The following is a 25,710-nucleotide window of genomic DNA, read 5'->3' as shown; positions in this document are numbered from 1 at the left end:
TGTCTCTAAGCTATGGGACTGTGACTGTGCTGAGGGATGGGTGAATGGCACTTGGTGGCCTGCAGTCCTGAGGGCCTGTGCTGCCATGCATCCACTGGGACACAGGCCCCAGGGAGAACATGGGAGGACTTTCTCTCTGCGGGTGGCTGGCTCCTTCAAGCAGCTGCTTGCTGTTCAGTGTTTTGACACCAGAGATGGTATTTTTCGTGGAATTCTTTCCAGCTTGCACTTTTTTTTTTTTAAAGGAGGTGACACAAAGTTACTGATGATTCTGTGTGTGTCCCCTGGGCAGAAGAACATGGCAGAGACGCTGCAGGGCCTGGGGTTTGGGACTCGAGCCCGGCAGGCTGAGCGGGACAGGCAGGGAAGAGCCCTCCCTACTCCAGGATGAAGAAGTCGTGGACAGGCTCAATGCATTAAGGAGTTTTCTTCCTTTGAAATGCGCTTCTTGTCACAGCTTTGTGCTGTGTGTGGTTAAGGATTAAATGTGTTCTGTTTGGACTAAATGAACCTGGTTTTCATGGTAAGTTGAACAGAGACCCAGCATAGCTCATGCACAGCCCACCCAGCACAGGAGGGCTATGGGGGCAAGCGAGTGGTCAGAGGAGCCTCTTTCTGGACACAATGGCTCCTCTGTGGTCTTCTGGACTTTTGCACAGGCAGGCAGGGAGGAGCTGTGAGGCTCAGCCCTGTGCCTGCTTCCCTGTTAGACCCATCCAGGTGAAGGTCCCAGGGTCTGAGCCCAACCTGCAGGGGCCCTGTGGGCACTCATCATGGATGGGGAGGTGGAGGCAGCAGTGGCTTACAGAACACACCCTCCCTGCCCTGCCCTGCCAGCCTGCGGGGGTGCACCTCCCCTGCACCCAGTGAGCAGGGTTGAGCCACAGGAGGACTGTGTGTGCAGGGGACAGAGATCTGCAAGCACAAACCAAGAATCACACTCCATTTCTCATTGGCAATCAGTTTTGGCTCTGAAAACACGGCTCAGATCAGGTTTCCGTGACAAGTCTCAGCTGATGGGTTTTGTGCACTCATGGTCTGGATGCCAGAAGAACATTTCTGACTTCATCCTGCCTGACTCAAGAGTGAGGGACCATGTTTTCTGGGACTTTGGAAACCTGTGTCCATGTGCTGGTGGGGAGATGTGAGCTGTGGTGCCCTGACCACTCCCCTTTCTGGTCCCCGAAGTGGCCGGGGGCTGGGGGCGAATGCACAAGTGGAAGTCCAGAGCTGTTTCAAGCTGGCATCCCTTGTTCGGGGCTGAACCTCCTGCCCTTACTGGGGAAGGGACCAGGCCTGGGGTCTGGCCCAGCTTTCAGTGGTGTGGCCAGGAAGCTGGGCACACCCTGGACACTGGGCAGAGATATTATGTCCTGAAGGTGAAGGAGCTGGGCTTCTCCCTGTCAGGAAGGATGGCAAATAGAGCAGTGTGCTGGGACCAGGCATCCACCTGGACTCGTGGTTCTGACACACATAATTAGCTAGGGGAATGACAGGTGATAGATGGAGCCAAGGAGTGATGAATGAGTAGACAGGTGATCACTGAGGGGCTGGATGATGGGAAGGTGATACGTCAGTCAGTTAATAGGTAGGTGATAGACAGACCAATGAGTGGATAGATAACAGACCGATCAGTATGTGGATCTGACTCAGCCCCACATATCAACAGTGATCACTTCAACAGGCAATCAATATAAAATATTAGTAAGGCATTCCCTATTCTTTGTTTACACTGTCTCCCCGATTGGCATGGCTCTGACATTCACAGCTGTCTCCATTCACACAGCAAGTGCTTGACAGCCATGCTTGGCCAGCGGGCACCAGGACGTGCAGGGCTAGGCTGCTCGGATTTTGACAAACAAACCCCTCCCTTTTATAGCAGTGCTTTACGGGGAGCCCTCCACGGCCCTCAAATGGAATCACAGATCATACAACGTGCTGGAGCACACTTTTCAAAAGAGAATCGTGGAACGATTTATATCAGAGGTACCAAAGGAACGGGGCCAGAATATGGAACCTGAGATGAGCAGAATCCTGGTGTCCTTGACTCTCCTCAAGGGTCACTAGTGTCCCCAAACTTGTGAAAACCCAGAGGTTCCAAAATGCTCCCCAGAGGCTCAAAATAAAATCAAATTTACCTTCAAGGTGGCTCTGAAGCACAAGCTGTGACTCCCCTGGGGAAGTTCTGTTGATAGCACAAAGTCTTTTGATGCACAAACAAAAGACCTAAGAGACAGGGCACTGTGGAGACCAGGGCCGCTGATGTCCTTGTGTAGGAAACTTGCTGCGCAGCATTGCTTGCGGGCGACTGCCGTCAGTGTCCCCTGTCCGTTCCGACACGGAGGGGCTGACAGACCCGAGGCTCCTGCAGATGTGGGCAGCAGAGGGTGCACAGTCCTGATGCTGCTGTCCCCAGGGCACGTCGTGGGACGGCCGTGGCGCACACCAATGCCTCTTTTCATGTTCCTTCATAAGCGAGGCCAGTGTTATGGAAACAGAGTTGCTCTGTAGAGAAAGACCAGTGTCTGTTTCTTACAGCAGATGGTTGAAAATGGCTTTAAACCAGTGGCCCTGCATGGCTGGTCTGTGATGGCGTGCCTCGTGGATGGGGAAGAGGGTGACCAACTGGTGCAGCCGCCATGCTACCATCTAGGGAAGTGTGTGTCGGGCTGCCATCCTCAGCCTCTGTGCTGGGAGCGGGGTGGCGCGTCACTCGGGAGCGGGGTGGCGCGTCACTCCAGAGCGGTGCGAGCGAGAGAAACCAGCCCACAGCACCCCAAAGCCACAGGCAGGCGTCTGCAGGATGCTGGGGCTCACGTGTTTGGTGGTCTTGCAGTGGGCAGGGCCAGCAGGAGGGGCCGCCTTGATCGTGAGCAGCACCTCCCTTTCTGCCCCTTGGCCTGGGGGGCTGCGGGATGTGAGATGGGGCAGACTAGTCGGAGCGTCACAGAGGCTCCCCAGACAACAACTCAGGTGGGTAAACGCGATGTGTCTTCAGGGCACTTGGACGACCTGGAGCTCAAACCCCACTCACTCTTCTTCAAATTTGTAGGAGGACAGAGGTCACTGGTTTTAAAGATATTTTATAATGATTTATTGGAAGAACAATATTTGGCAGTAGTTAAAAACACATCAAGGAAGAGTTGTGGGTTCAAAATCAAACGAGGAAGAAGGAGAGAACATTACCATCCATGTGACAAGGACAGGCAGTGTCAGAAACAGAGAACAGCCCAGCCACTCAGGTTCTGGAGGGCTCCTTGAGCAGTGTCCAAAGGGTGGGCAATGACAATAGGAAGATGTAACAGGGCTGGGTGTGAGGGTGCTGTGTTGGTCTCTGCATGGTCACCCCACCCTAAGAGGGACACTCTGAGGCCCATGAGCTCAGAGCTCCTGCCTTGGCTGTGTCTAGGGGGCACAGGCGGTGACCAGCTCTGGAGGAGGGCTTTCCTCCACACCTACGCAGCAGGGGTACTTGCACCTTTTTGTCCTCTGACGGTCGCGTCCGTCTGGTAGAGGGGACTCCTGGGAGAGGTGTGAGCACAGCCACAGAGCTTCCTGCAGCTGCTGGAGCACAGCTCTGAACTTACACTTAACCTCATGGTCGGAGCAGCACAGTCTTGCACTGTCTCCCAGGTGGCAAGGGTAATCAGGAGAAGTTCAGCCAGGGTCACATAGAGGGATGGTTGTGTGACCAGAGGGAAACCACCATCCGGAAGAGTCAGGCAGAGCTCTGTCAACACATGGTTGAGGCGAGGAGTCAGCTGCTTTCAGAGTGGCCCTGGCCTAGGCCTCAGACTACGTACCCTGGGGCTGATGGAGACAACACAAAATCAAGGCTCAGACTCTGCTTTGTTAGCAGAAGAGAAAGCTCATCATTGATGGAAGAAGCACATGGAATCTCGAGCGAGCTGTGAGCTGTTTCACTACCCTTCCGGTGTAGGGTCTTACACTTCCCTGGGGCGTCTCTTCTTCATGGTGCCTGTCAGAATCCAGGATGTGAGGCCGCTGTCTGCAGTTCCAGGCAGTGAGTGAGGACTCCGGTGTCAGGAAGCTTCTGGTCCCCAGCAGGGGCTTGGTCTGCCATCTGGCCTCAGCTCTGGTGGGTTACCCAGCATATTCAGGGTGAGGCAGTGCCATCACTGATGCCTGCTGAGCCCCCCACTCTGAACCTTCCTCTCATTTGTTCATTCACTCTTCAAACAGCTCTGTTAAGATGTCTACTGTGTGCCAGGCCTGCCTAGGGCACCGGGCATGCCACAGTCAATGCACAAGGCTCCTGTCCAGGCAGAGTCAAAGCTAAAATGAGAGAGAGGTGTGCCCCACGTTTGCCTGCCATGGAAGTCAATAGCAGTGGGTTATACCCTATGTTGTGGACTGCATGTCTCCCACAATTCACATAGGGACATCCCAACCCCAAGGTGAGCGGAATTAAAGGATGGGGTCTTTGGGAGGCGACTGCATCAGGAGAATGGAGCCCATGATGGGATTAGCAAAGACCTCCTTGCTCCTTCCACTGCCTGAGGTCACAGCAAGTCAGGAAGAGGGTCCGGACAGGAACTGGTCAGCCAGCACCTTCGCCTTGGGCGTTCAGCTGCCAGACTGTGAGGAATGATGTTTGTTTGCTGTCGGTTCACAAGCTGCCCCGGTGGTGGTGATTTTCTGCGGAAGACAACTGAGATGCCACACAGTGGACACACCAGGCGCTGGCAGGACACCAGAGCATCGTGGTGGTCATCACACATGACAGCCAAGTGCAAGGATGGGCTGACCTCAGGGCCTGGCTCCATGATGGGCCAGCCAGCCTGCAGGCCTGAAACTCCCATCCCGGGCTGAGTGTTCTTACCCCTGGACACCGTCCTCCTGCCCAGCCACCTCGCCCTACTCCACAAAGTCCTCGCTGTTCCCGAGACTCAAATACATTCCAGTCTCACTGCCCGCGTGACACCATTCCAAGTCCTTTTGCAGGTGGCTGAGGTTTGCTCTGGAGGGCATCCACCCCCACATCTCACCTTGTTCCAGCAGCCCCAGGCCCCACATCTGCCCAGCACTGGGCAAACCAGGGCCCCTTGGGCGATTGTGTTAACTGAAGGTGCTGCCAGCTGATCCTGGCCACATTGCGACAGTGACTTCCAGTTTCTGCTGTGTAGCCTGACTCCTCGGCCTGTCATACTCCATGTGCCTGTTGGTGACAACAGCAAAAGGGCCACTGGGGAGCAGTCATTGTTAGCAGGAGGTCTATCAGGCTCACGAGGTGCAGATGCCATGGCAGCATGAGGTGGAACTCGGACCCCAGGCCACAGCATCTGGGAAGCTGGAGAATCAACAGCAGTGGGGACCTCAGGGAAAGTGGCAGGAGAGGAGATGCCAGCCCAAAGCCTGCTCCTGGCCCCCACCTGGGGGGCCTTGAGCAGAGTGAGGGGCACAGGACACTTGGACACACATCCCTGAAAGCCAGCCACTCGGTGTGCCATCGAAGACTCTGGGATCCAAATCCCTACCTTAAGCTTTATTTGAAGCCTGAAACGGACATAGGCTGGCATGCCACATGGAATCCTCTTTAGGAAGAAAGAATTTAAATCACGAATTTTAAAGTAGGCATGAAGATAAATGGAGAAATGTTAAAAAAAATCATCAAATCTCAACTTTGAAAAAGCTGAAGAATAACACAAATAATTGCAAATGTCAGGGACAATGTCTTCAGTAATTAGTTATCCACGACTAATATGCGCTGAGTTGATGTTCAGCATTTTCACCGCATTTTCCCAGGCCCTTCTGTACCTGTAAAATACCACCCAGGTGCCTCCCACTGCGGTGGGTGGGTTTTGCGTCCTGTGATGGTTACAGGGGACTCAGAAGCTCTAGTAGTGGGATTGAGAGGCACCTTCTCCTGTGTCTATGGCTCCGTGTGCCAGCTTTGTGTTTCTTCCGTCCCCATATGCTCTGGCTCCAGGGAGACGTCTGTGTCATGATGTGACTTCTGTCCCCGCTGCTGTCTGTTCCAGGGTAGGATGCGCTAGAGTCTAGGAACCCGGGAAGCCTGCCACTCTACAGCAAGCTGTAATGGGCTGGGCTCCTTCTCCCATGGACCTGAGTTAAAAGTTTCCCCAAGTGCAAGCCCCAGGCTGGCATGCCACAGGCTTCCCAGCATTGCCTGCATTGTACCAGGTGATGGCACTGAGTGGAAAGGGACAGGGTGCCAGCCACGCATCTCTAAAACATGCATGCGCGTTTCACAGAACCGTTCAACCATGAGAACCCATCACAGTTGCCCCAAATCTTAGTCTTCCTTGGAGTGCTGGGACATTTGCTCCGCCTGTCCCCTGCCTCACAACGGGGAACAGCTGTCACTGTGAGAGCCCAGGCCAGGCTGCTGGGTCCCTGGCTTTTCAGGAAAGGTCAGGCTCTATCTGGAATTTTCTGTCCTCCAAGAGGTGATTGTGACCCCAGGGTGAAATCAGGTAGAAACACAAGCTCTGTTTCCAAAGAAGAGGCGTTCACAAGGCAATAAAGCCCCCGGTAGGCACGCAGCCTCCAGCCCCAGCGAGACCTGCAGAAACACTTCCTGGTGGGCAGCTGCAGCTGGCAGAGCACTTCTGGAGGGCTGTCCTGAATCTGGATTCCCGGCTTGACCTCTGATCTGGCCCAGCCACAGACGAGCCACCACAGGAGGTCATTCAGGGTGAGGGCACTCTGAGGCGCAGGTTATCCAAGCATGGCCTTTGCAGAGCCACTGCCCTGAGCCTCTGCTCAGGGGCACAGGGAATGTGAGTGTCCAATTCCATGGACAACGGTACAAGAGAGACCTCTGGGGCCTTTGCCTCGGCCTCTCCCCACATCCCAACCCAGCTCATTGTACCCTCTTAGGCAGAGGTTCAGAGGGCGCCTGACCCCATAACTCCCAAACACCACAGTCTGCAATGCAGTGCTACCCGGCAGTTAGGGAACTTGGCACAATTCTCCCTGTCTACCCACAGGCCCAGAGGAAGGACAGAAATAGGAATTGCCATGGGGCCCTAGTGGTTTCTTGGGGTCAGCCAGCAGTTCCTGCTGCCTCTGTCTGTGAGCACACAGACTGGTCCCAGTCTCCACGTAGCCCTAATGCTGCAATCCACATGCTAGGGATGGTTGACCTGGCCTCTGCTGCTTCTGGGATAAGGCCACAGTGACTGACAGGGAATGTCTGGACAAGAGACTCCCAGCTGGAGCCTCTCCCTGCCCCAGTCCCCAGACACTACAAGAGGTAACCCAGCTGCTCCTGCATCCCAGGTTGCCCAGAGGAGGACATGCCACTTGAAGGTGCTGGCCCAGTCACTGTCCTCATATACAGGACCCGCAGGGCACAGGTCCTTCATCCATGACCACTTTTTGCCTGCAGCTAGGCAAGTCACAGAGGAACGGACTGACCTCAAGGGGACCCCAGAGCCCAAAACGGCCTCACCTCAGCTTGAGTGAAGCATGGCGATCCTGGTGAAAGAGGGACCTCCCTTGGCCCTACTCTCCAGAGGCAAGGGGATATTTGGGGGTGGGGGTGGGCTAGGAGCTCTCCTGATGTCATGTGATATCTTGGTGTCAGAGGGGCCTCACTGTGTCTGTCTGCCCTCGTGCACGTGGAGGGGCTCATGTGTGCGTAAGAATGCCTGAGTGTGGACACAAGTCCTGACGCTGGCTCTGCTCCCTGCCTGGTGAACCCAGTTGGCACAGGCCTCCCCTGACAGCTGGCCCATGGGAGTGGGCTGGACTCTGGGTCCCCGCAGGCTCTCTAAAGGACAAGGACAGGCTGACCTCAGTCAGGGCAGCCAACCCATTTCGTACCTATGCAGAACCGGTCTTTGGGAGAGCAGCCCTGGGTGACCGTCTCCATCCCTGGTGGTCCCCAGTTGCACGCAGAACTGTGGGTGGGTCATTCCCTCCACATCACGCTGCCCAAGAAAAGAAGCCTTCAGCTTCTCCCATGAGTTCCCAGGAGACTTCATCAGCTGACCTGGCCGCTGCCCCTGCAGGTTGATCCAAGCCCATACTCCCGGCGTGTTGTTTTGTTCTTTATTGCATGTGCCCATGGCGCACGTGAGATTGCCTTTCACAGAAAGAGGAGGCCCCGGCACAAGGAGGCACTGCCCCACACAGGGCTCGAGCCCGCTCCACGTCTCCAGTGGGAGTGGGGGTGGACGTGGACCAGGGGTTCTCACAGAAAAGATGACATTGTTGGGCACTGGGCTAGGCAGTTGTGGCTCACAGTGACCGCTGAGGGCTTGAGACCAGCAATGGGCACAGGTCCACTGGTCTTTATAAAGAAGGCACCTGGGCTTCTGAGACCCTGGGCGGCAGCGGGGGGGGGGGGTGCGGGGGGATCCCTGAGAAGTCCACAAGTGAATTAACCCATCGTGCCCTGGGGCCCTTCCAGAGCCAAAGGCACCAAGATCTAATTACTCATTGAGTTCCACCTGCTCCGTGGCGCCTTGGAACTCCTAGGAGGAATGCGGGGCCACCTGGTTGGGAGGTAGATGAGACCTAGGAAGAGGTCTGCTCTCCTGCCTGCCAAAGCCACCTCTCCTGCAGACAGCGGAGTGGCAGCATCCCCAGCCAGGTGGAGGTAGCTTTGTGGAAGGAGACCCTATGGCCTGAGCCTCAGTCCTGGAGCAGGAGGTCTTCTGATGGGAGAGTCATTCATCAATTTCTAGTGTGTCCTGTATGAGCAGGTGGCAGGTGTCTCCAAGGGAGGGGGCTTGAGTGACAGAGCTGGGCCCTCACTGCAAGAGGAACCTGTGTCCGGTGAGCCCAGTCCTCTGATCAGGGTTTGGACCCAGGAATCGCAAAGAACGAGGTCTAGAAGAGGCCTGGGTCAGTGACGGTGGTGAACAGGGCTCTGGCTCACTGGGCTCCTCCAGGACCTGGGCCCAGCTGTGACATCTTCTTTCCCAGCTTAGATGGGAGCCATGCTGCTCCAGAGGTCAATGCCACTGGTAGCCTCAACTTCTGCCTCCTGGGGACCCTGGAAGAAGCTTGAGGGCCATAGACAGGTAGGAAAAGCAGGACCGGCCCGCCACTTCTAGGCTGAACTTGGAGCAGATTCCACACCTCTTACAGGTGGAGACACAGACAGCTGGCTGGGAAGAGGGGGCAGAAGGGATGGGGTAGACACCACTTTGCCAGTGCCTGACAGGGCAGCGGTGCTGGAGCGGTACAGGCTGGCAGATGCAGACAGGGCTGCCACCGTGTGGGCACCACCTACACCACAAACTCTTGAGGTAGCGTTTCCTTCCTGAGCAGGTCCAGGGAGAGGCAGTTCATAGACCTCTCGCCATGGAGGTTGGCCCTGGCCTCTTGGTGTGTCACCAGCCCCTCCAGGACACAGTGGGAGATGTAGCTGTGTGAGGCTGGTGTGGGGTGTGGCACCTGCTGCTGCAGACACATGTCATCCAGGCTGTGGCCGTGCTGGTCCCCCCTGCCTCTGATTTCTGTCCCTTGAATCTGTAGTGAGAGACCATGGTTCAGCAGCCTGCTCCCCACTCTGACCCCTGGTGCCACCACAGTGGCTGCAGTCCAGGACTGCATGCCCTGATGAGTCCACTGTAACCCTGGCGGACCTACTTGCCCTCCACATGGCTCCCTGCAGATGCTCGACTCAGCCTGGCCTGCCTCCCCACTGGGTGCTCTGCCCCAGCGCCCACGAGCGCTTCCTTGCAGGCTGCCTCATCCCAAGGCCTCTTTTGACCTCCCAGCCTGCAACAGCTCTGCACCACACCCTGCCTCAGTTTCCCTAATTACACTGGATCCTTCACATCCATCCCTTGCGCCAGTCGTGAACTCTGTGAGAACAGGGGCTTAGTGTGGTTCTGGTGCATTTCAGGGGGCTTAGAGGACCTCAACCACCCCACAGAGCTTCCTTTATGGGACCTGGGGCCCTGACTCCTGGGATGCTGGTCAGCCAGGGCTCTCGCTGTTAATTCTCTGGACCCGGTTACCAGGTCACCAAGTACGGTGTCTCTCAGGAATGGCTCTGAGTGTGGCCACCATAAGCAAGCCCTGGGCCTCTGAGACAACCAACATTTCATGCAAGGACATTGGGTTTAGAGGTGACCACTGAGGTCCTGTCCTGCTGAGAGCACCCTCCACATGAAGTGACACTCAAACCCACGATTCTTGGACCCCTGAGAACCACAGTGCATTGTGGGGCAGGCGAGGCAGAGGGCAGAGCGCACGGGGTCTGCCATCCCCTTGTTTTCAGTCAGTACATCACAGAGTCGTCTCCGGTCAACAGCCCCAGTCTTCAGGGAGACACCGTCTTTTCTGCCAAATGGGTGACCTTGCTGTAAGCCTCACCCCCAGCTATGACAGCCTCCAGGAGAGTTGTAGCCCATTTCTCTTCCTCCTACCAGTGTCAAGGTCCATTCTCTCTCTGAGTCCAGTGTCACACTGGCTAACCACATCTGGCTTTCTCTTTCTCTCAACCTGGATTCTTGAGAGGACTAACCAGAGGGGAGGCAGGGGCTCTGCATGTCAGCTCAGAACCAGGGTGGAGCCCACCCTGTCCTCTTCATAGACACTGGCTGTGGGCTCTGCTCCTAGGGCAGGTGGAGGCCCAAGGCTCTGGGGTGACAGGGGGACAGAGAGCAACCCCAGAGAGCCTCCCCACGTGTGGTGAAGGTGGACGAAGGAAAGGTGAGCATGTGTGGCACCCACGGACCCCACACAGGCCACACTGCCCCAGAACTGGGAAGGTGCACCTTGAAAAAGCCATGCTTAGCTGGGTGCTGAAGCAGAGGCCGAGAACCAGCCTTAAACCTGTGTGTCACCCAAGGGCCTGGCCACACCTCCATGGGTCTCTGTCAAGGAATCTTCCAGTCCCAAGGAAGGTCCCGAGGGCCCTATTAGGGGGACTGAGGAGAATGAGGTGAAGGAGCAGAGTCTGGAGTGGAAGGGCCCACATGGCGACCAACCTGGTGCAGGGCCTCAGTGCTCCAGCCTCTCATCCTGCCCAAGGTGGTCTGCGCCCCCAAGATGGGCTCCCGGCGAGAAGCTGTGACGAGAAGGAGGGGTGAGCAGAGGCAGAGGGCATAGGTCTTCAGGCATCAACTGCCACCTGTCTCCCGGGACTCTCTTCGGGCACTGTAATTCTGAGGTGGGACTGAGCTCCCCTCCTTTCAGGGCTGCAGAGGTGGGGCTGGCTACACTGTCCCAGACTCAGCATTCAGTTAAAATGTCCTCGTGAGCTCACACAGGGTCACGTGAATCCTAGACCAGCCAAGGTGTCTGGGTTTCGGCTGACACATGGTCTAACATGTGACTTTGTCTCCTCCCAGAGGTGGCTCCTGTCAGGACAGGCAGAAGGAACCACTCCTGGAAGAGCAGAGATGGGGGTTGCCTCCCGCCCAGCATCCATCTGTCTTGGGGTGGGAAAGAGAGGCCAGGTCTGGAGCCTGGCAGCCACTTCTCCCAGTCGCACTGCTCTGCAACTGATCTGAGGATGGGAAGAGTGGGCTCTTCCCCGAAATGTCCTGTTGCTTCTTCTGGACTGCAGGCCACAGAACATGCCCAAGCTCCCCAGGTGGAGGTCAGCTGCTTTTTCCCTTGAACCAGACACTCAGAATATAGCAGTGGATATTGTGCATTAGTGACAGATTTGCCTGACCCTGGGTGGCCTTGGGTGACACCAGGTGACCCTGGTGGTCCATCCTGGCATACCCCTGGTGAATCACAACGACATAGCCTGGCTTTCAGGGCCAGGCAGTAGGGGAAGGCCAGGCTTTTCACTGCCTTCTCCCCTACCCACCTTTGCTGCTGTTGCTTGTATCCTCGATGCTGCGGCTGCCACCAGAGCAGCTGGACATCTTCCCATGGAATCTCACGGCCCCCACGGGCTCATCCACAGACAGCTCCCCGGATTCTGCATGCTGAGAGTCAGCTTCGATGCCTGACGTGTGGGAGCTGTTGTGGCTGTTGGCAGAGTAGAGCGAGAAGTGGTGGGGAGGACTCCGGCTACTGTCCCTGCTGTCCTGGCTGCCCGGGGAGTCCCTGCTGGCCGGCTCTAGGTCCAGCTCCAGTGGGTCGCTGATGTAGGACTCCCGGTGGCACTTCTTCTCTGTACGGGGGGGCAGGGAGCAATGTAAGAGCTGGCACTGGAAGTGGATGAAATGCTACCCTTATTCCTGGAACCAACGATATTCAGGGTCCCAGGAGGTACAGGCAGAGCCAGATGTAGGGGACATAATCCTCAGAGACTAGGGCTTTGCATAACCCTGCAACAGCCAGGCCACCACGGGTGGAACAGTTCACCAGCAGCCAACAGCTCCTAGAATGACTTCATGATTGTTCTCTGGGGATTTGGTACTCCTGTCTCTTAGCCATCATCTGAGAACTCCCAGTGTCCCAACCACCCAGGATGGGGCTGGGGTGGAAGGGAACAGACCCTATTGGCCGGTCTTAGGATGCACCAAGGCAGCTTGCACACCTAGCGTACCTCACAGGACGCCCTCATTACATAGGCTGAATGCTCACACCCATGAATCGCAAACACATTCACGCATAGACACATGTGTGCACACACACACAGACCTGCACGCTCACTCCCATGTGTACTCTGAGCTCCAGTGTGCACACATGGCCATCTCCTGGGTGCTCCCTGTGAACACAGTAAGAGTGGCCCAGGAGACAGATGCAAGGCCCCTGTCAGTGAAGACTGTGAAATAGAACGAGACGGAAGACCGACCAGTGGGCCCAGCACTAAGGCTCCATCTCTTGCTCTCTGTGAGAGTAGAGCTGGGGGGATGGGTCTCCATACCCCCTTCACCCTGGGCGTCTGGGGGATAGGCTCTGATGGTCACAGCAATTAGAGGAGAAACAGAAGGTGTGACCTGTCTGCTGAACCCAGAACGGGCGGCCAGGATCCTGGTGGGTCGCAAGGATGAACCCGTTACACTCTCACACCCCAGAGGGTGCACATGGCCATCTGTGAGGTGCATGACCCCAGGCGGGGCGAGGGCCCACCTTCTGCCTCTTCCAGCTGCTGCAGTCGCCTCAGTGCGGGCTGCAGGCTGAGGTGGAGCTGGTGGCTGGTGCGGAGCAGCCTCAGCAGGTGGCGGGAGCTCCAGGTGCTGCTGGTGTAGAATACCAGCTTCCGGGTCACAGGCTGCCCATCTGGCTGGATCTCCAGTTTCCTCCTCTGTATAGACAGGAGGGAGGATGTGACTTTACATGTCTGAAAAACCATTCCTGCGAGAAGAGACATATTTCAAATGTCAGTCATAAACCCAGCTGGGCCATGGCCGAGGTTCCCGTTTTACACATTTAGTTTCTGTGTGAAAGTAGGTCTCTGGTCACTATGACACTGTCACAAGAAGGCAGCTGGACATCTGAGGCCGGCGTCCTATGTAGAACTTTCCCACCTGTGGCAGTGTGCAACACCCAGAGTAGGACATGAAACTCTGGTCTCCTTATCCAGGACCAGCCTGAAGTACAGCGGCCCTTACTGTCATGGCCACTGGGGCCCAGGGTGACAGCCTGGGGCTGGGTGGGTCAGAAGCAGCACCGTGTGTCTTTAGGGCCTTGGGTACCCTTGTTCTTTCCCACTCTTTCTCCACTCAGAGTCCCATGGCGCTAGAAATGGCACAGGGCCTGGAGCAGCAGCTAAGGGCCTGATGCTGACAGGACTGGCGGGCAGGTGCTGCCACGAGCAGGCCCAGAGGTGCCCGAGGGGTGCAGAGCTGGTAGGAAAGGTCCTGCACTGGCCCTGAGGACGAAGATGCATCTGCCTGGGCTCTCCAGGGCTCCCAAGTATTGAGGAACCCACTCCCCACATGCAGACACCCACCAGAAAGGTCAGTTTCGCGACTCGAGGCCAGGGAAAGTCATAGAGCAGCTGCGGAGTGTGGTCTACCTCCTGCAAGAAAGCAGAGGTGTCACATCCAGGAGAACATGGGGCCAGGGCATTAGGGAACTGGGGGAAGGGTCCCTCTCACCTGATAGACGAGCACCCCTTGGAGGGCAAGCCCTAGGAGGACAGTAGGGCGAGCTTCCTTCTTATCCTAAAGGGACACAGGTCGGAGGTCAAGGCCCTGGGCCTGGGGTGGGCTGGGCTTCATGCAAGTGGGCTGAGATCAGTCTGACCTGGAGCCGGAGGTCTGAGTGACAACTGAGCTCTGTCCTGTCCTGCCACCATCTCAGTTCTGACCCCCACTACACGAATCTTAGGACTCCCCCGCACCCTAAGAATAAACCATAAGCTGACTGAGGGCCTTGAGGGGTAAGTGGAAAGTTAGAGCCAACGAGCTATCCACAGCAGGGTGTGGGTCCCGGGCCAGTCCATCTGAGTGTGGCTGAACTCAAACACGGGAAAAGCCCAGCGTGGCGCCTCCAGGACAGCTACCATGTCACGGCCCTTCTGAATCTCACACACCAGCCACGTCCACTTGGTAGTCATGTGGGTCCTTCTGTCCACCTGTCCTGGGGTCCTGATCACACTGTCAGCCATGAGTCCTAGTCATGCTGTCAGTCATGGGATCCCTCTGCCTACCCTCTCCTGGGGTCCTGGTCACACTACCAGCCCTGGGGTCCTTCTGCCCACCCTGCCCTGGGTCCCTGTGACACCGTGGGTTCAACCTTGTACAGTCTGAAGAAGTGGACGGGAACATCCTCCAGGCGGCAGGCCTCCCTGATGAAGCGCCGCACGGCCTCCTTGGGGCTGAGGCCCCGCAGCTCACGGTGCATGGCGGGAGTGTGCCTGAGGGTGTAGTCGATGCCCCTCTTGGTGATGATCTGAGGATGGAGCCACCAGCTAGCTCAGACCCCGCCCTGCCTTCTTTGTGCCGCTTCTACCTACGGAAGCTTTCTGGCCTCTTGCAGTTGGAGCCTGTGTCTAACTGGGGGGCCAGGCCTACTGCTTGAGCCTGGGACCCAGAGATGGGGGGGTGATGCCCCTAAATCGGTGGGTCCTGCCTCTCTCCCTGGGTTTCCCAGACGCCCCGCACAGACCACAGGAATGAGCCTTCCTTGGAGGTTTGTGGGTGCTGATTTATACAGGGGAAACCCCTCTAGTGAGGATGCCAGGGCTGAGATCTGAGGGACATGACTCCAAGGAGAGGCAGAACCTGACCAGGGGTGAAAGAAAGTGTCTCAGATTGAGAGCTTGAAAAAGGCTGGCTGGGCCCTGCCCTGGCCTGGTGACAAGCGGGCAGACCCAAGGGGAAGGGCAGACAAAGATTGAGGAAATACAGACAAGGAGAGAAAACTGACCCTACTCAGGACAGGGGCTCTAGGTCCTTGGGACAATGACCCAGCATGATGTCAATCCACACACAGGGTCCAGGACTTTACATCCTAAGTAGCATCATCTCTCCTAGCTACCCTCCTCCCAGGGTACAGGAGAGGAAACTGAGGCACAAAGAGGCTAAGTGCTCCAGAATAACATATCCCCTAAAGGGTCCTTGGCTATTCAGAAAGATAAGGGAAGAGTGACAGCCCAGGCCAGATCAGCTCCAGGTCACACAGCGGACCAACCAGGCATGGTCAGGGCAGAAAGGCATGGATCCCTCTCTGGCCACTGTTCCTTCCACACCACATGACCAGCATTTGGGGCTATGTGCCTTTGGGCTTGTTTTCTTTGTGTCCGTACCCTGACCTTCCTGCTGCTCACTGGACCCCAGGGAGAGTCTCCTCTTGAAGGGTGGGCATCACCCACTGACCTGGTCACCATGTGGGCCTTACCCATTGCGGGAAGTAGGCATGCGGTTCGAAGTACCTCCCCACATGGACCAGCTCCCGGTGGCTGCCCAGATCAGCCTGCAGGGCGCAGGCGGCCAGCAGGAAGTAGACCTCCTCTCTGTGGGTGCACTGGGACCTCAGCACCCGTTCCTTCAGGTGGCAGTAGTACAGCCGCCGGGTCACCTTGTCACTACAGGGCAGTAGGGCATAGGGTCAGGAAAAATGGCTCCTTCCATCAGAGCCCGTGCCCCCACACCCCCGCCCTTCCCAGGCCCGGCTCCCCGGGCCTGGTGTTCATGTGGTCGTCGGGTCAGAAACATGGTCTTCCTCTGCAATACACAGATGAACTTGCTCGTGAAGAGGGAGCTTTAGCCAACGACGAGGCCCGTCCCTAGTGGGGGGTCTTCAGCAGCCCAGGACCCAGTGGGGGGTGGACACTGCTCTAGAGAGTTCTCTGAGTGAGGGCACTTAGAAACAGTGTCACAGGGCAGATGACCTGTCCAAGGCTGTCGCTAACACACATGTAAGGGACAAGACACACCACCAAAGGGGGCTTTCATCAGCCGCCACCTTCAGGTTCTCCAGGTCCAGACTGCTCTAGAGCCACACAGCCACGCAGCCTCTGCAGAGCCGTCCACACACACCTCCCTCTGCCTAACCTTCCCATAGCCACACAGCTTCCCTTTCCAGAACCTTCCACACAGCCATGCACTTTCACTCTCCAGAATCTTCCACATGGGAAGTGTCAATGACTCTTGTAGGAACAAGACCCTGCCTGACCAATCCCAAGACCGTGAGCTGCCAGACCACTTGACAATACTGATGGCCACCAGCACACAGTGCTGGTGTGATTGGGTATATTTAACTCCAACCCTAGTTTTTCTTCCGATTTGAACCTAAAGCAAATGGCTATTTGTGGAAGATGGGTTGAAATGCTGCTACCTTTCCTCTTCCCGGGATTGTCCATGCCACGTAAATTCCTTTCTCTGTCCTTCACCATTGCTCTTTTATTTGGTGTATTGGGCAAGTGGCTGGACTTGGCCTACGAAAACCACTTTCACTGTCCAGAACCTTCCACATCTCCACACACCCTCACCCTCCAGAACCTTCCACGTGGCCACACATCCTCCTCTCAGAACCTCCCACATGGCTACACACCCTCACTCTCCAGAACCTTCCACATCTCCACACACCCTGACCCTCCAGAACCTTCCACATGGCTACACATCCTCCTCTCAGAACCTCCCACATGGCTACACACCCTCACTCTCCAGAACCTTCCACATCTCCACACACCCTGACCCTCCAGAACCTTCCACATGGCTACACATCCTCCTCTCAGAACCTCCCACATGGCTACACACCCTCACTCTCCAGAACCTTCCACATCTCCACACACCCTGACCCTCCAGAACCTTCCACATGGCCACACATCCTCCTCTCAGAACCTCCCACATGGCTACACACCCTCACTCTCCAGAACCTTCCACATCTCCACACACCCTCACCCTCCAGAACCTTCCACATGGCTACACACCCTCACTCTCCAGAACCTTCCATATGGTTACAACCCTGCTCTCAGAATCTCCCACATGAGCACACACCTTCACTTTCCAGAACCTTCCACATGGCCACACAGCCTCACTCTCCAGAACTTTCCACATGGCCACACAGCCTCACTCTCCAGAACTTTCCACACTGTCACTCACCCCTTGTGGCCTGCTCGCTCAGGGACTTCCCAAGGAAACCCAGGCCCTACTCTTGTGTCCCCTTGCAATGCTTGGAGAACGTCAGGTTTTCTGATGGTCCCGTGGGAGCTCGCCATTCTCTGATAGCTCTAAGGCGGCCTGTGGGCCTGAGGGTCGCAGCCCTGCCACATGAAGGTGACCCCAGGTCTACGCCCATCCTCCCTGTTCCGGGACCCTCCCCTCTCAGGCAACACCTGCACAGGAAGAGCAAGAACCCCACCCCGCAGCCGTTGGTGAAGGTGGCCGCTCGGAGGGCACACGAACCTGCGTTTGAAGAAATCCCGTCCTCACAACTGGCCCTGGTGACTTCCATTTAGAACGCGTGACGTGCCCCCACGCTGACAGCTAACATGCTGTGCTCTTTTTCTGGAATAAGTCCAATGTGTTCAATTTTTTTGTGACTTGAATTTCACTCTTCCCGGCAGGGTCCTGTGAAATGTCGTTACCTTATGACCCTCCCGTTTCCCACGTAGAACTGCACTCTGAGGAAGGCCACAAAGGGTGCCCCGGGTCTCTCACTTCCCTGTTGGGTAGAGAGTGAAGGGAAGGACAGGGCCTGAGTTGAGCCCCAGGGAAATGTGGCTCTTTCTCAGGTCACCTCCCCAGGGCCACTGCAGGCATCTCACACCCGGCTCCCAGCTTGCGCTCAGGTCTTCACTGCTGTGACGATTCGTCATTTACTCTAGTTTCTTAAGGAGAAATGACCCGTGTGGAGTGTTGTCCACAGCATCCAGTACCATTACCTAGAGGACTTGGGCCCAGTGACCTGCGCCACCGGCCCTCTGGACAGGTGTGTAGGAGATCCCTGGGACAGCGTGTATCTGCCAGATGACAAACCCTGAGAAGCAGGTGACCAAGGAAGTGACAAGGAAAGTACTTATCCCACAACTTGCCTGTTCCAGACCCAAGGGAGACCTGTCTAGGGGATCACCGGCTCTCCATGATGGCCTCAGCCCTGTCCCCCACTAGACTTACTTTACACGTTTCTCTCTTCCAGTCCTTCGAGAAGTATTTGCTGAGCTTCTGCTCCAAATCCATGAACACGTACTCATTGTCTAGAAAGGAAAAGACCTTGTCAGAGGAGATCCCAGGACTCAGTTACTAAGCATGGGGCCAGCCTGCAGGGAGCCCGTGCGTCACTTCCCCTGACCAAGCACGACTGCCTCAGGCTGGTGATCAGGAAAAGCTGCTTCAGACACTGCCAGGTACCGGGTGACGCTCCCGGTGCAGGACTGGGTACGACGTGATATTCCCAGCTCAGCATTGCCACGGCTGATCCTTTTTTCACTGTCACACGCGTAGGAATCCTCGGGCGATCACCGTGGCAGACAGAATACACGCACAGCCCCGACTGCAGACTGGACTCACGGACCTTAGCCCCAGAGTGAGCTGCCTAAAACAGGGGTGCCTGTAACTTGGCACCAAGCTGACCCACTTCAGCCATCCCAGCAGTAATTTTGTATATTTGGTCAAAATGCTGTATATTTTTAACAGTGTTGGGGACCCCAGGGCCTCAGCACATGTGGGCGAGTGCTCTTCTACTGAGCCAGGTTCCCAGCGTCGGGGAGATGCTCCATGTCAGCTTTTAGGTGTTTCTCGAATATTACCACTATGCTTCTCCCGTACAAACCAGTAAAAGTTAAACAATTACCCTAGAAAGCAACAGAATTGTAGAGGGACTGTGTCCATCACTGTGGCAGGCCTGGTGGCCCAGAAGGAGGCAGCAGTCCCTCGAGTGAACTCAGGAGGGAATGACCACCTGGGAAGGGCCGAGTCAGGGCCTCCAGCCTGCATCGTAACTCAACAGCTAGGTTTGACCGGTGCAAGCCATAAGCACAAGGACAGCATTGCAGTTTATCCCCGGAAGTTTTCCCTGCTCTGTGGTCACCAACCATGCCCCAGACTGCTGCCACCTCACAGACCCCTGGCTGGAGGCGGTGGAGCCTGGGACCAGCAGGGCAACCTGAGGCCTCATTTCGGCTCCTGAGCGATATCCAGCTGTGCAGGCAGGGAGTGCCTGGACATGTCCAGGAAGCTTTTACAGGGCCAGCACTGAGGGGCAGAGCCCATGCTGGAGGGTCCCTTCCAGGGCACTCAGTCAACAGGCTCTCCCTGTCTGCTGTGCTCCCACCCAGGACCTCACAGATCTGATGGACAGGGGTACCAGGGTGCTCACCAAGTTCCAGATTAGCATCGTTTCTGTTATGGGCCGAGCTGTGTACCCCAAGTTTATAGACCGGCACCCTGACTCAGTGCTTTAGTGACTGTATGCAGACCCCTCATTGTGGGTCAAGACACAGTGAGGTCATCAGGGTGTGATCCAATCCCATAACACAGCCACCTTTCAAAAACAGGGACTTAGACCTAAGCAAAGGGACAGTGATGGACAGAAACGGGAAGGCAGCTGTTCACAGGCCAGAGGGAGGCCCTGAATGCCTGGCCTGCTGGCACAGCCACCTCAGACCTCCAGCACCAGGACCGAGGGAAGTAAGTGTCTGCAGAGGACAGTCATCTCCTGCTCACTCGCCTCTTGGAATCTGGTAGGGTTGGACTCCGCAGCCCACAGGCCTGTGAGGTCAGGGCTGATAGGAACATGTCTTTCCAAGAAGTCTTGGGTTCCGCGTTCTCTGTTTACAATCTGGATCTGAGGCCTGGCGTGCAGTGACTCCCCAGCATCCTCGGAGCCAGGCCAGACCCAGCTCCTGGCTCCTCACCTCCCTACCTGGGCCTGGACAGCCTGGGGCCTCACCAGCTCATCTCCTGGGTCACACCTTACCTTCCTGCTTTAGAAGGCAAAGCTCCTCGATGTAAGATGCCCTTCAGCAGTAAGTGGAACGTGTAGGGAGTGGAGATGACCACTGTGGAAAAGAAAGGAGGTCTCCAGCCATGAAATGACATGGAAGGATCTTACATGTGTGCCACTAAGAGAAGAGGCCAGGCTGAAAGCTGCAACTCCACTACCTTGTGGCAAAGGAGAATCTAGGGTGGCAGTAAGAGGATTAGGGTTCCCAGGGCTTGGGGAAGAGGAGGATGGACAGACAGGGCACAGAAGACTCCTAGCCAGAACACTGTCTTACTACACCATGATGGTGAGTGTGTGACACTGTGTCTTTGTCCAAGCCCACTGGGTGTCTGCTGTAGGCTCTGGGGACACTGATGGATCCTGTTGTTTCAGGGATGAGTGTGACAAATATTCCATCTATTGGGGGATGTGGATGGGGGAGGGGGACATGGGACCTTTCAGTACCTTCCACTCAGTTTTGCTGTGAACCTGAACTTGCTCTAAAAAAATAAAGTCTTAAAATTCTAAGGTCACATCCTAGTGTGAGACTGGGGGCCTCCAGGGGAAGCCTTCCTACAATTTTATTTATTTGTTTATTTGGGAGGGCAGTACTGGGGTTTGAACTCAGGGCTTTGCTCGTGCTAGGCAGGCACTCTACCATTTGAGCCACTCAACCAGCCTTCCAGGTGGAGATCTGGTTTGCTCCACCTGACTTCAGCATGGTAAGGATCGTGATCCCCAGAAGGACTGGTGCTCCTGAAGCCTGGTGGATGACTTACGTGGAAGGAAGGATTGATTCTTTCCTATTCACTCCTCCCATCCTGGCAGCTGGAGGAGGCCTAGGGCTTTCCTGGATGTCCGGGCAGACAGGGTGGGCACCATGGGGACCATGAGGCATCCGTAAGCTCTGCTGGGAGTGTCCAATGCCCAGGGCCCTGTCCCAGGAGAGGACTGGCCTTGTCCCAGGAGACCTGGACATGGCAGGCTGGGCCTCTGTGTGCAGGTCCCTCCCCTCTCTGCGGCCACCCCAGGAATGCAGCTACATTCCATAGTTAATGAAATTCCTAGTTGGGTGCCAGCTGTCTGGAGCCTGGGGGAACAGAGCAGCCCTAAGTGGAGGGGACAGAGCTGGTCTCCACAGGACCGGAGCCCAGAGCTTCTCCCTGGAGGAGGGGGTGCCTCCATAACGAGGACTGACGCCACCCCTCAGCACAGATGGAACCAAGACAGGGCAGCACAGTCAGATGGCTGCTTCCCTGGGTGAGGCCCTTGTGGACCCCCAGGAGGCTGTTTGAACTTCTTTCCACACTTGTGTTCAAAGTGAGTAGACTGGGAACTTTTCACAGAATGGACAGATCCAGGAAGCAATAGATCCAGAGAGCTAAGGAAGAGGGGAGGAAGAGGAGAAGGACAAACAGGAGTGGATGTCAGGGACGACAGACACAGGCCCTGCCAGGCAGGTGCTTCTGTTCTGGATGGAGCTGCCTGGTCTAAAGACCCCAGAGCAACCTCAAGTTCCATGCGAAAAGCCCCACAGTGGTGCTGACAGGGACCAAGGCCCTAGGAGTCCCAGAATCAGCTCCACAGAAAGAAGGGCTGAGGCATCACACCCTGCAGACGGATGTGTCCACATGGCTGGGCTGCAGTGCCCCCCTGCTTGGTCAGCACTGGCCTAGATTCTGTCCTGAGACTGGCGTTTGAGTTGGTAGATGCCCCTCCATGCTGTGGCTGGGCCCATCCAGACATCCAGGGTCTTAGAGAAGAGGTGAGCCTTGGAAGGACGTGTGCCTCCAAGGCCTCCAGGCTCCTGCTGCAGTGTGGGTTCCTGCCTGGTCTCTGTTGGGAGATTACAGACTCCTGGTCCCACCAAGGCATAGACTCCCTCCCTCTCCCCTCCGTGTGTGTGTGTGTGTGTGTGTGTGTGTGTGTGTGTGACAGATGTCTCCTGCTGGCTTTGTCTCTGCAGACACCGTCTTAGTTTTAGGAGGGCAGAAGAAAGGACCACCACATTACCTGGCCTGTACTACAGCTCTCCACACCAAGCAAGGTGGAACCCACACCCACTGCAGAAGACTCCCCAACAAAAGTTGTCTTTTCCTCTCTGAGTAGACAAACGAGGGTATAGCGGAGCCCCACAAATGCCTGTTGACTGAATAAAAGACCTAAACCTCCTCCACTGCACTTGTAACCTTTACACCTAGGGTAGCAAGACAGCCCAAGGCCACTGTGGGGTGGAGTGAGGGGCTGGACATGAGGGTGACCTCATCAGGTTACAGGGGTGGGCCCCATGCTTCCTGACCAGTGCCAGGTAGGGTGATGCTAGGTGTCTGCCTCTTGTGCTTGTCTTGCCTCAATATCCAAGCTCCACTGGCAGCCCAAGTCCCATCCCTTGCTTTTCACTACATGCATCAGTCTCAAAAGTGTGCATCAAGTCTGGGCATGGTGGCTGGCCCCTGTAATCCCAGCTACTCAGAGGCAGGTACTGAGAGGATTGTGGTTTGAGCCAACCTAGGCAAAAAAGTTAACAAGACCCTAACTCAAACAATGAGCTGTGTGTACTGGGAAGTCCCTGTGCCAAAAGCAAGACCCTATCTGAAAATAACCTAAAGTCAAAAGGGCTGGGACTGTGGCTCAAATGGCAGAGCACCTGCCTAGCAAGTGTGAGGCCCTGAGTTCAAATCCCAGTGCCGCACACACACACATTACAACGAACAAAATAACTAAAGCAAGGAACCCAAGCTCTTCCTATTTAAAAAGTCCAGGCCTTCACAGCAAGGACTCTGGCTTCATATCAGGAGGTGGTCCAGTGGTCTGGGCTGAGCTCAGAGGATGCACACACTCTGCTAGACCAGTAGCCTTGGCTCTGTGGGTCCCTAGGCGAGCTCTGAATCTGCCCTTCCTTGTATAGAAGAAAAGTCATGGGTTCACCTGGAGCGGGGATATCCCGAATTCCTTCCTTGAACTTGCTGTGCCCACTTGTTCCCTAGGCTGGCAAGGCACATCAGGCCATCTCAGATGTCCATCCAAGGTGACAGACGATAGGGCTGGCAAGGGTTGAAAACGCCCCTGCCCAGGAGCGTCCTCTGCTTGGTGAATGTACTTTCTTAGAAAATGTCCACTGCCACACCCCCAACAGTCCCCTCTGGGTCTCCCCTGGCCTCCCCACAGTGGAGCTGTGCCCAGCCTGCTGGATCCAAGCCCAGAAAGCTCTGCTATGGCCCCTCTTCTGCCCACAGCCACCCATAGGCCCCTTGCCCTGGCCGACTTGGGCCTCGCTCCACCCTGCTGCCCCCAAGTCCATTTCACAGTCCATAGTGCACATGTGCCAAAGGTCTGCAAGCTTGTCCTTAAGGTGTGGGCAGAATGGACATTGAGCTTCAACCAGGGGACAAAGGTCACAGAGCCTGCTGGGCACGGTCACCCATGGGCTCTGGCCTCACACAAGGAGCAGCCCACAGCTCCTGGCACGTTGTCATCACAGGATCGAGTCAGCAGGAGCTGAGCGGCTCTGAATTCATGGCTGTCGGCGAGAAGAACTCTGTCCTATGCATGCAGCTTGTCCCCTGCTGACTGTGACACAACTGCCTCCCAGCAGCTGGACACTTCCTTCTGTGTGAGGGTCCACTCAGGCCCTCCCCAGACCCTGCTTTCAGGACCCTCCCCACTTTCCTGCTGTGCTAGGCTTTGGCCAGAGAGAACTGCAGATAAGATGCTGAGTTCTGTCCCCTTACACCTGCTGGCCCCTCCAGAACAGCGATGTAAGAGCCCTTCCCTGACCACAGGGCCTCCTCAAGGCCACAGCCATGGCATCCCAGGCAGAATGGGCGCTCAATGTGGAGACCTGGAGCACAGAAGACAGACGCCATCTCACAGACCCGCCAGGCCATCCAGGGCAGCCTGGCTCTTCCCCAGCCCTCCTTGTTGGGTGGACGCTATGGGCTTCTCCCCCATACCCTCTTCCTCCTGAAAATCAGGGGGATGACACCCCTGAAGAGTGTGTGAGCACGCAAGTGTGTGGCACGTGTGGACAAGGCTGTGTCAGTGTGGGGGTCCCAAATGTATACGAGTGTGAGTGTGGAACGATGTGTCACACACCATGTGTACATCTGTGGTTTGCAAGTATACAAGTGTGTTGGTCTGTGCAGTGTGCATGTGTGTGATGTGCGAGGGTGTGCGAGATGTGTGTGGTGTACACACGTGTGTATGTGTGAGTGTGTACAAGGGTGTGGTGTGTGTGCTAGGGTGTCATGTGAGCATGTGTGGTATGCACACGTGTTGGGTGTAACTGTGCTCTGTACGCACAGTTGCAAGTGTGTGTGGTGGGTCTGTGTCCATGCTTGGCTGCAAGCAGACACCGCACTGGGCTGCAGAGTAGCCCAGCTCGGCTGAGTTGTACCAAACACACATGGGGCAGCTGCTATGGCCAAGGCCTGTGGCTGGGCAGACGCAGCGGGAATTCCGAGGACCCTGGCCTCTGTCCCCGGGCAGCCTGCAGGGGGGCAGGTGATGCTTACCTCTGACCACACTGAGGCCAAAGAAGTGGGCTTCTCGGATGCTCAGAACAGTGCATTACCTGCTGGAAGAGCTCTTGGCCTGTGGCCTTCACCTGAAACAAAGGAGGGAGCTCAAGCCACACGAACAACTACCCCCTGAGGCCACTGGGCCAGCACGGGGTCACCACCAGGGGACACAGAGTCAGGAAGTGAGCAGGGCCTCTGGCTCAGTGCTCAGAGATCAGGGATGAGGACTAGGGGCCACCTGCCTGCTCCCACAACAGAAGTCTGAATATCGCCCCAACCCAGCAAAGTAGCCTGGAAGGTGTGCCCTCCTCTCCTGCAGCCACTACGGGCATTTCCCAGGAGCCCGACCATGATGCCTGACGCATGTAACCCCGGGGTTGCCCTGCTGGACTCTCTCCTCATCCCACATAAGCAATGCCTGGGTACCCTTAAAATAGGGGTCCCCATGTGGGTGGGGGGATACCTGGCTTTTGAGGGAGCGGGTTCCTGACCTGGAGGGGTTAACAGCACTTTAGAGATCACTGGCCAGCAGACTTGCAGGCCCAAGTACTAGGTACTGCCCACATTGTAAGCCTCAAGAATCTGCTTCACCTGGGAAGGACAAACTGATGACGTGAGCTGATGTCTCCGGGTCAGTAATGGCCATTAGGAATTCCCCCGCAGTGTTTAGGACGGGGATGAAGTGAATCCTGGCGATGCGCACACCCTGAGATGTTCCAGGCCCCCGCCTCACAGCTCCAGGGCTCTGCATGACCTGACGCTCCCTGCTCCAGCTCCTACTCAGCACTGGGCAGTGTGGCCAGCAGCCACCAGCTCTGGCCTCAGTTTCCCCATTTGAAAAACAGTTGCTCGTGAACTCCCTGGCCGAGTGTGGAGAAGATGGAAGGAGCCAGCGTGTAAAATGCCCAGGGGAGCACTCAACATGCCATGGCCACTGGTCTCACGAAGAGACAGGCTGTGTCAA

The 25,710-nt window shown here is 56.2% G+C and overlaps 1 protein-coding gene across 1 annotated transcript in view; it reads right to left on the bottom strand.

The window, feature by feature from the left end:
• Positions 1-1,412: 1,412 nt before the first annotated feature.
• Frmd1 (FERM domain containing 1) overlaps positions 1,413-25,710 on the bottom strand; it is a 28,161-nt gene continuing 3,863 nt past the window's right edge. The window contains 12 exon segments of the mRNA XM_074052782.1: positions 1,413-9,468; positions 10,938-11,017; positions 11,771-12,079; positions 12,985-13,159; positions 13,808-13,876; positions 13,956-14,021; positions 14,596-14,751; positions 15,700-15,886; positions 17,891-17,967; positions 18,420-18,499; positions 24,741-24,795; positions 24,797-24,832. Coding sequence (XP_073908883.1) covers positions 9,226-9,468; positions 10,938-11,017; positions 11,771-12,079; positions 12,985-13,159; positions 13,808-13,876; positions 13,956-14,021; positions 14,596-14,751; positions 15,700-15,886; positions 17,891-17,967; positions 18,420-18,499; positions 24,741-24,795; positions 24,797-24,832 — 1,533 coding nt within the window. The 3' untranslated portion in view covers positions 1,413-9,225.

The sequence above is a fragment of the Castor canadensis genome, chromosome 1, assembly GCF_047511655.1.
Source record: "Castor canadensis chromosome 1, mCasCan1.hap1v2, whole genome shotgun sequence".
Taxonomy (NCBI): Eukaryota; Metazoa; Chordata; class Mammalia; order Rodentia; family Castoridae; genus Castor; species Castor canadensis.
This window is presented reverse-complemented; position numbering and strand designations above follow the sequence as displayed.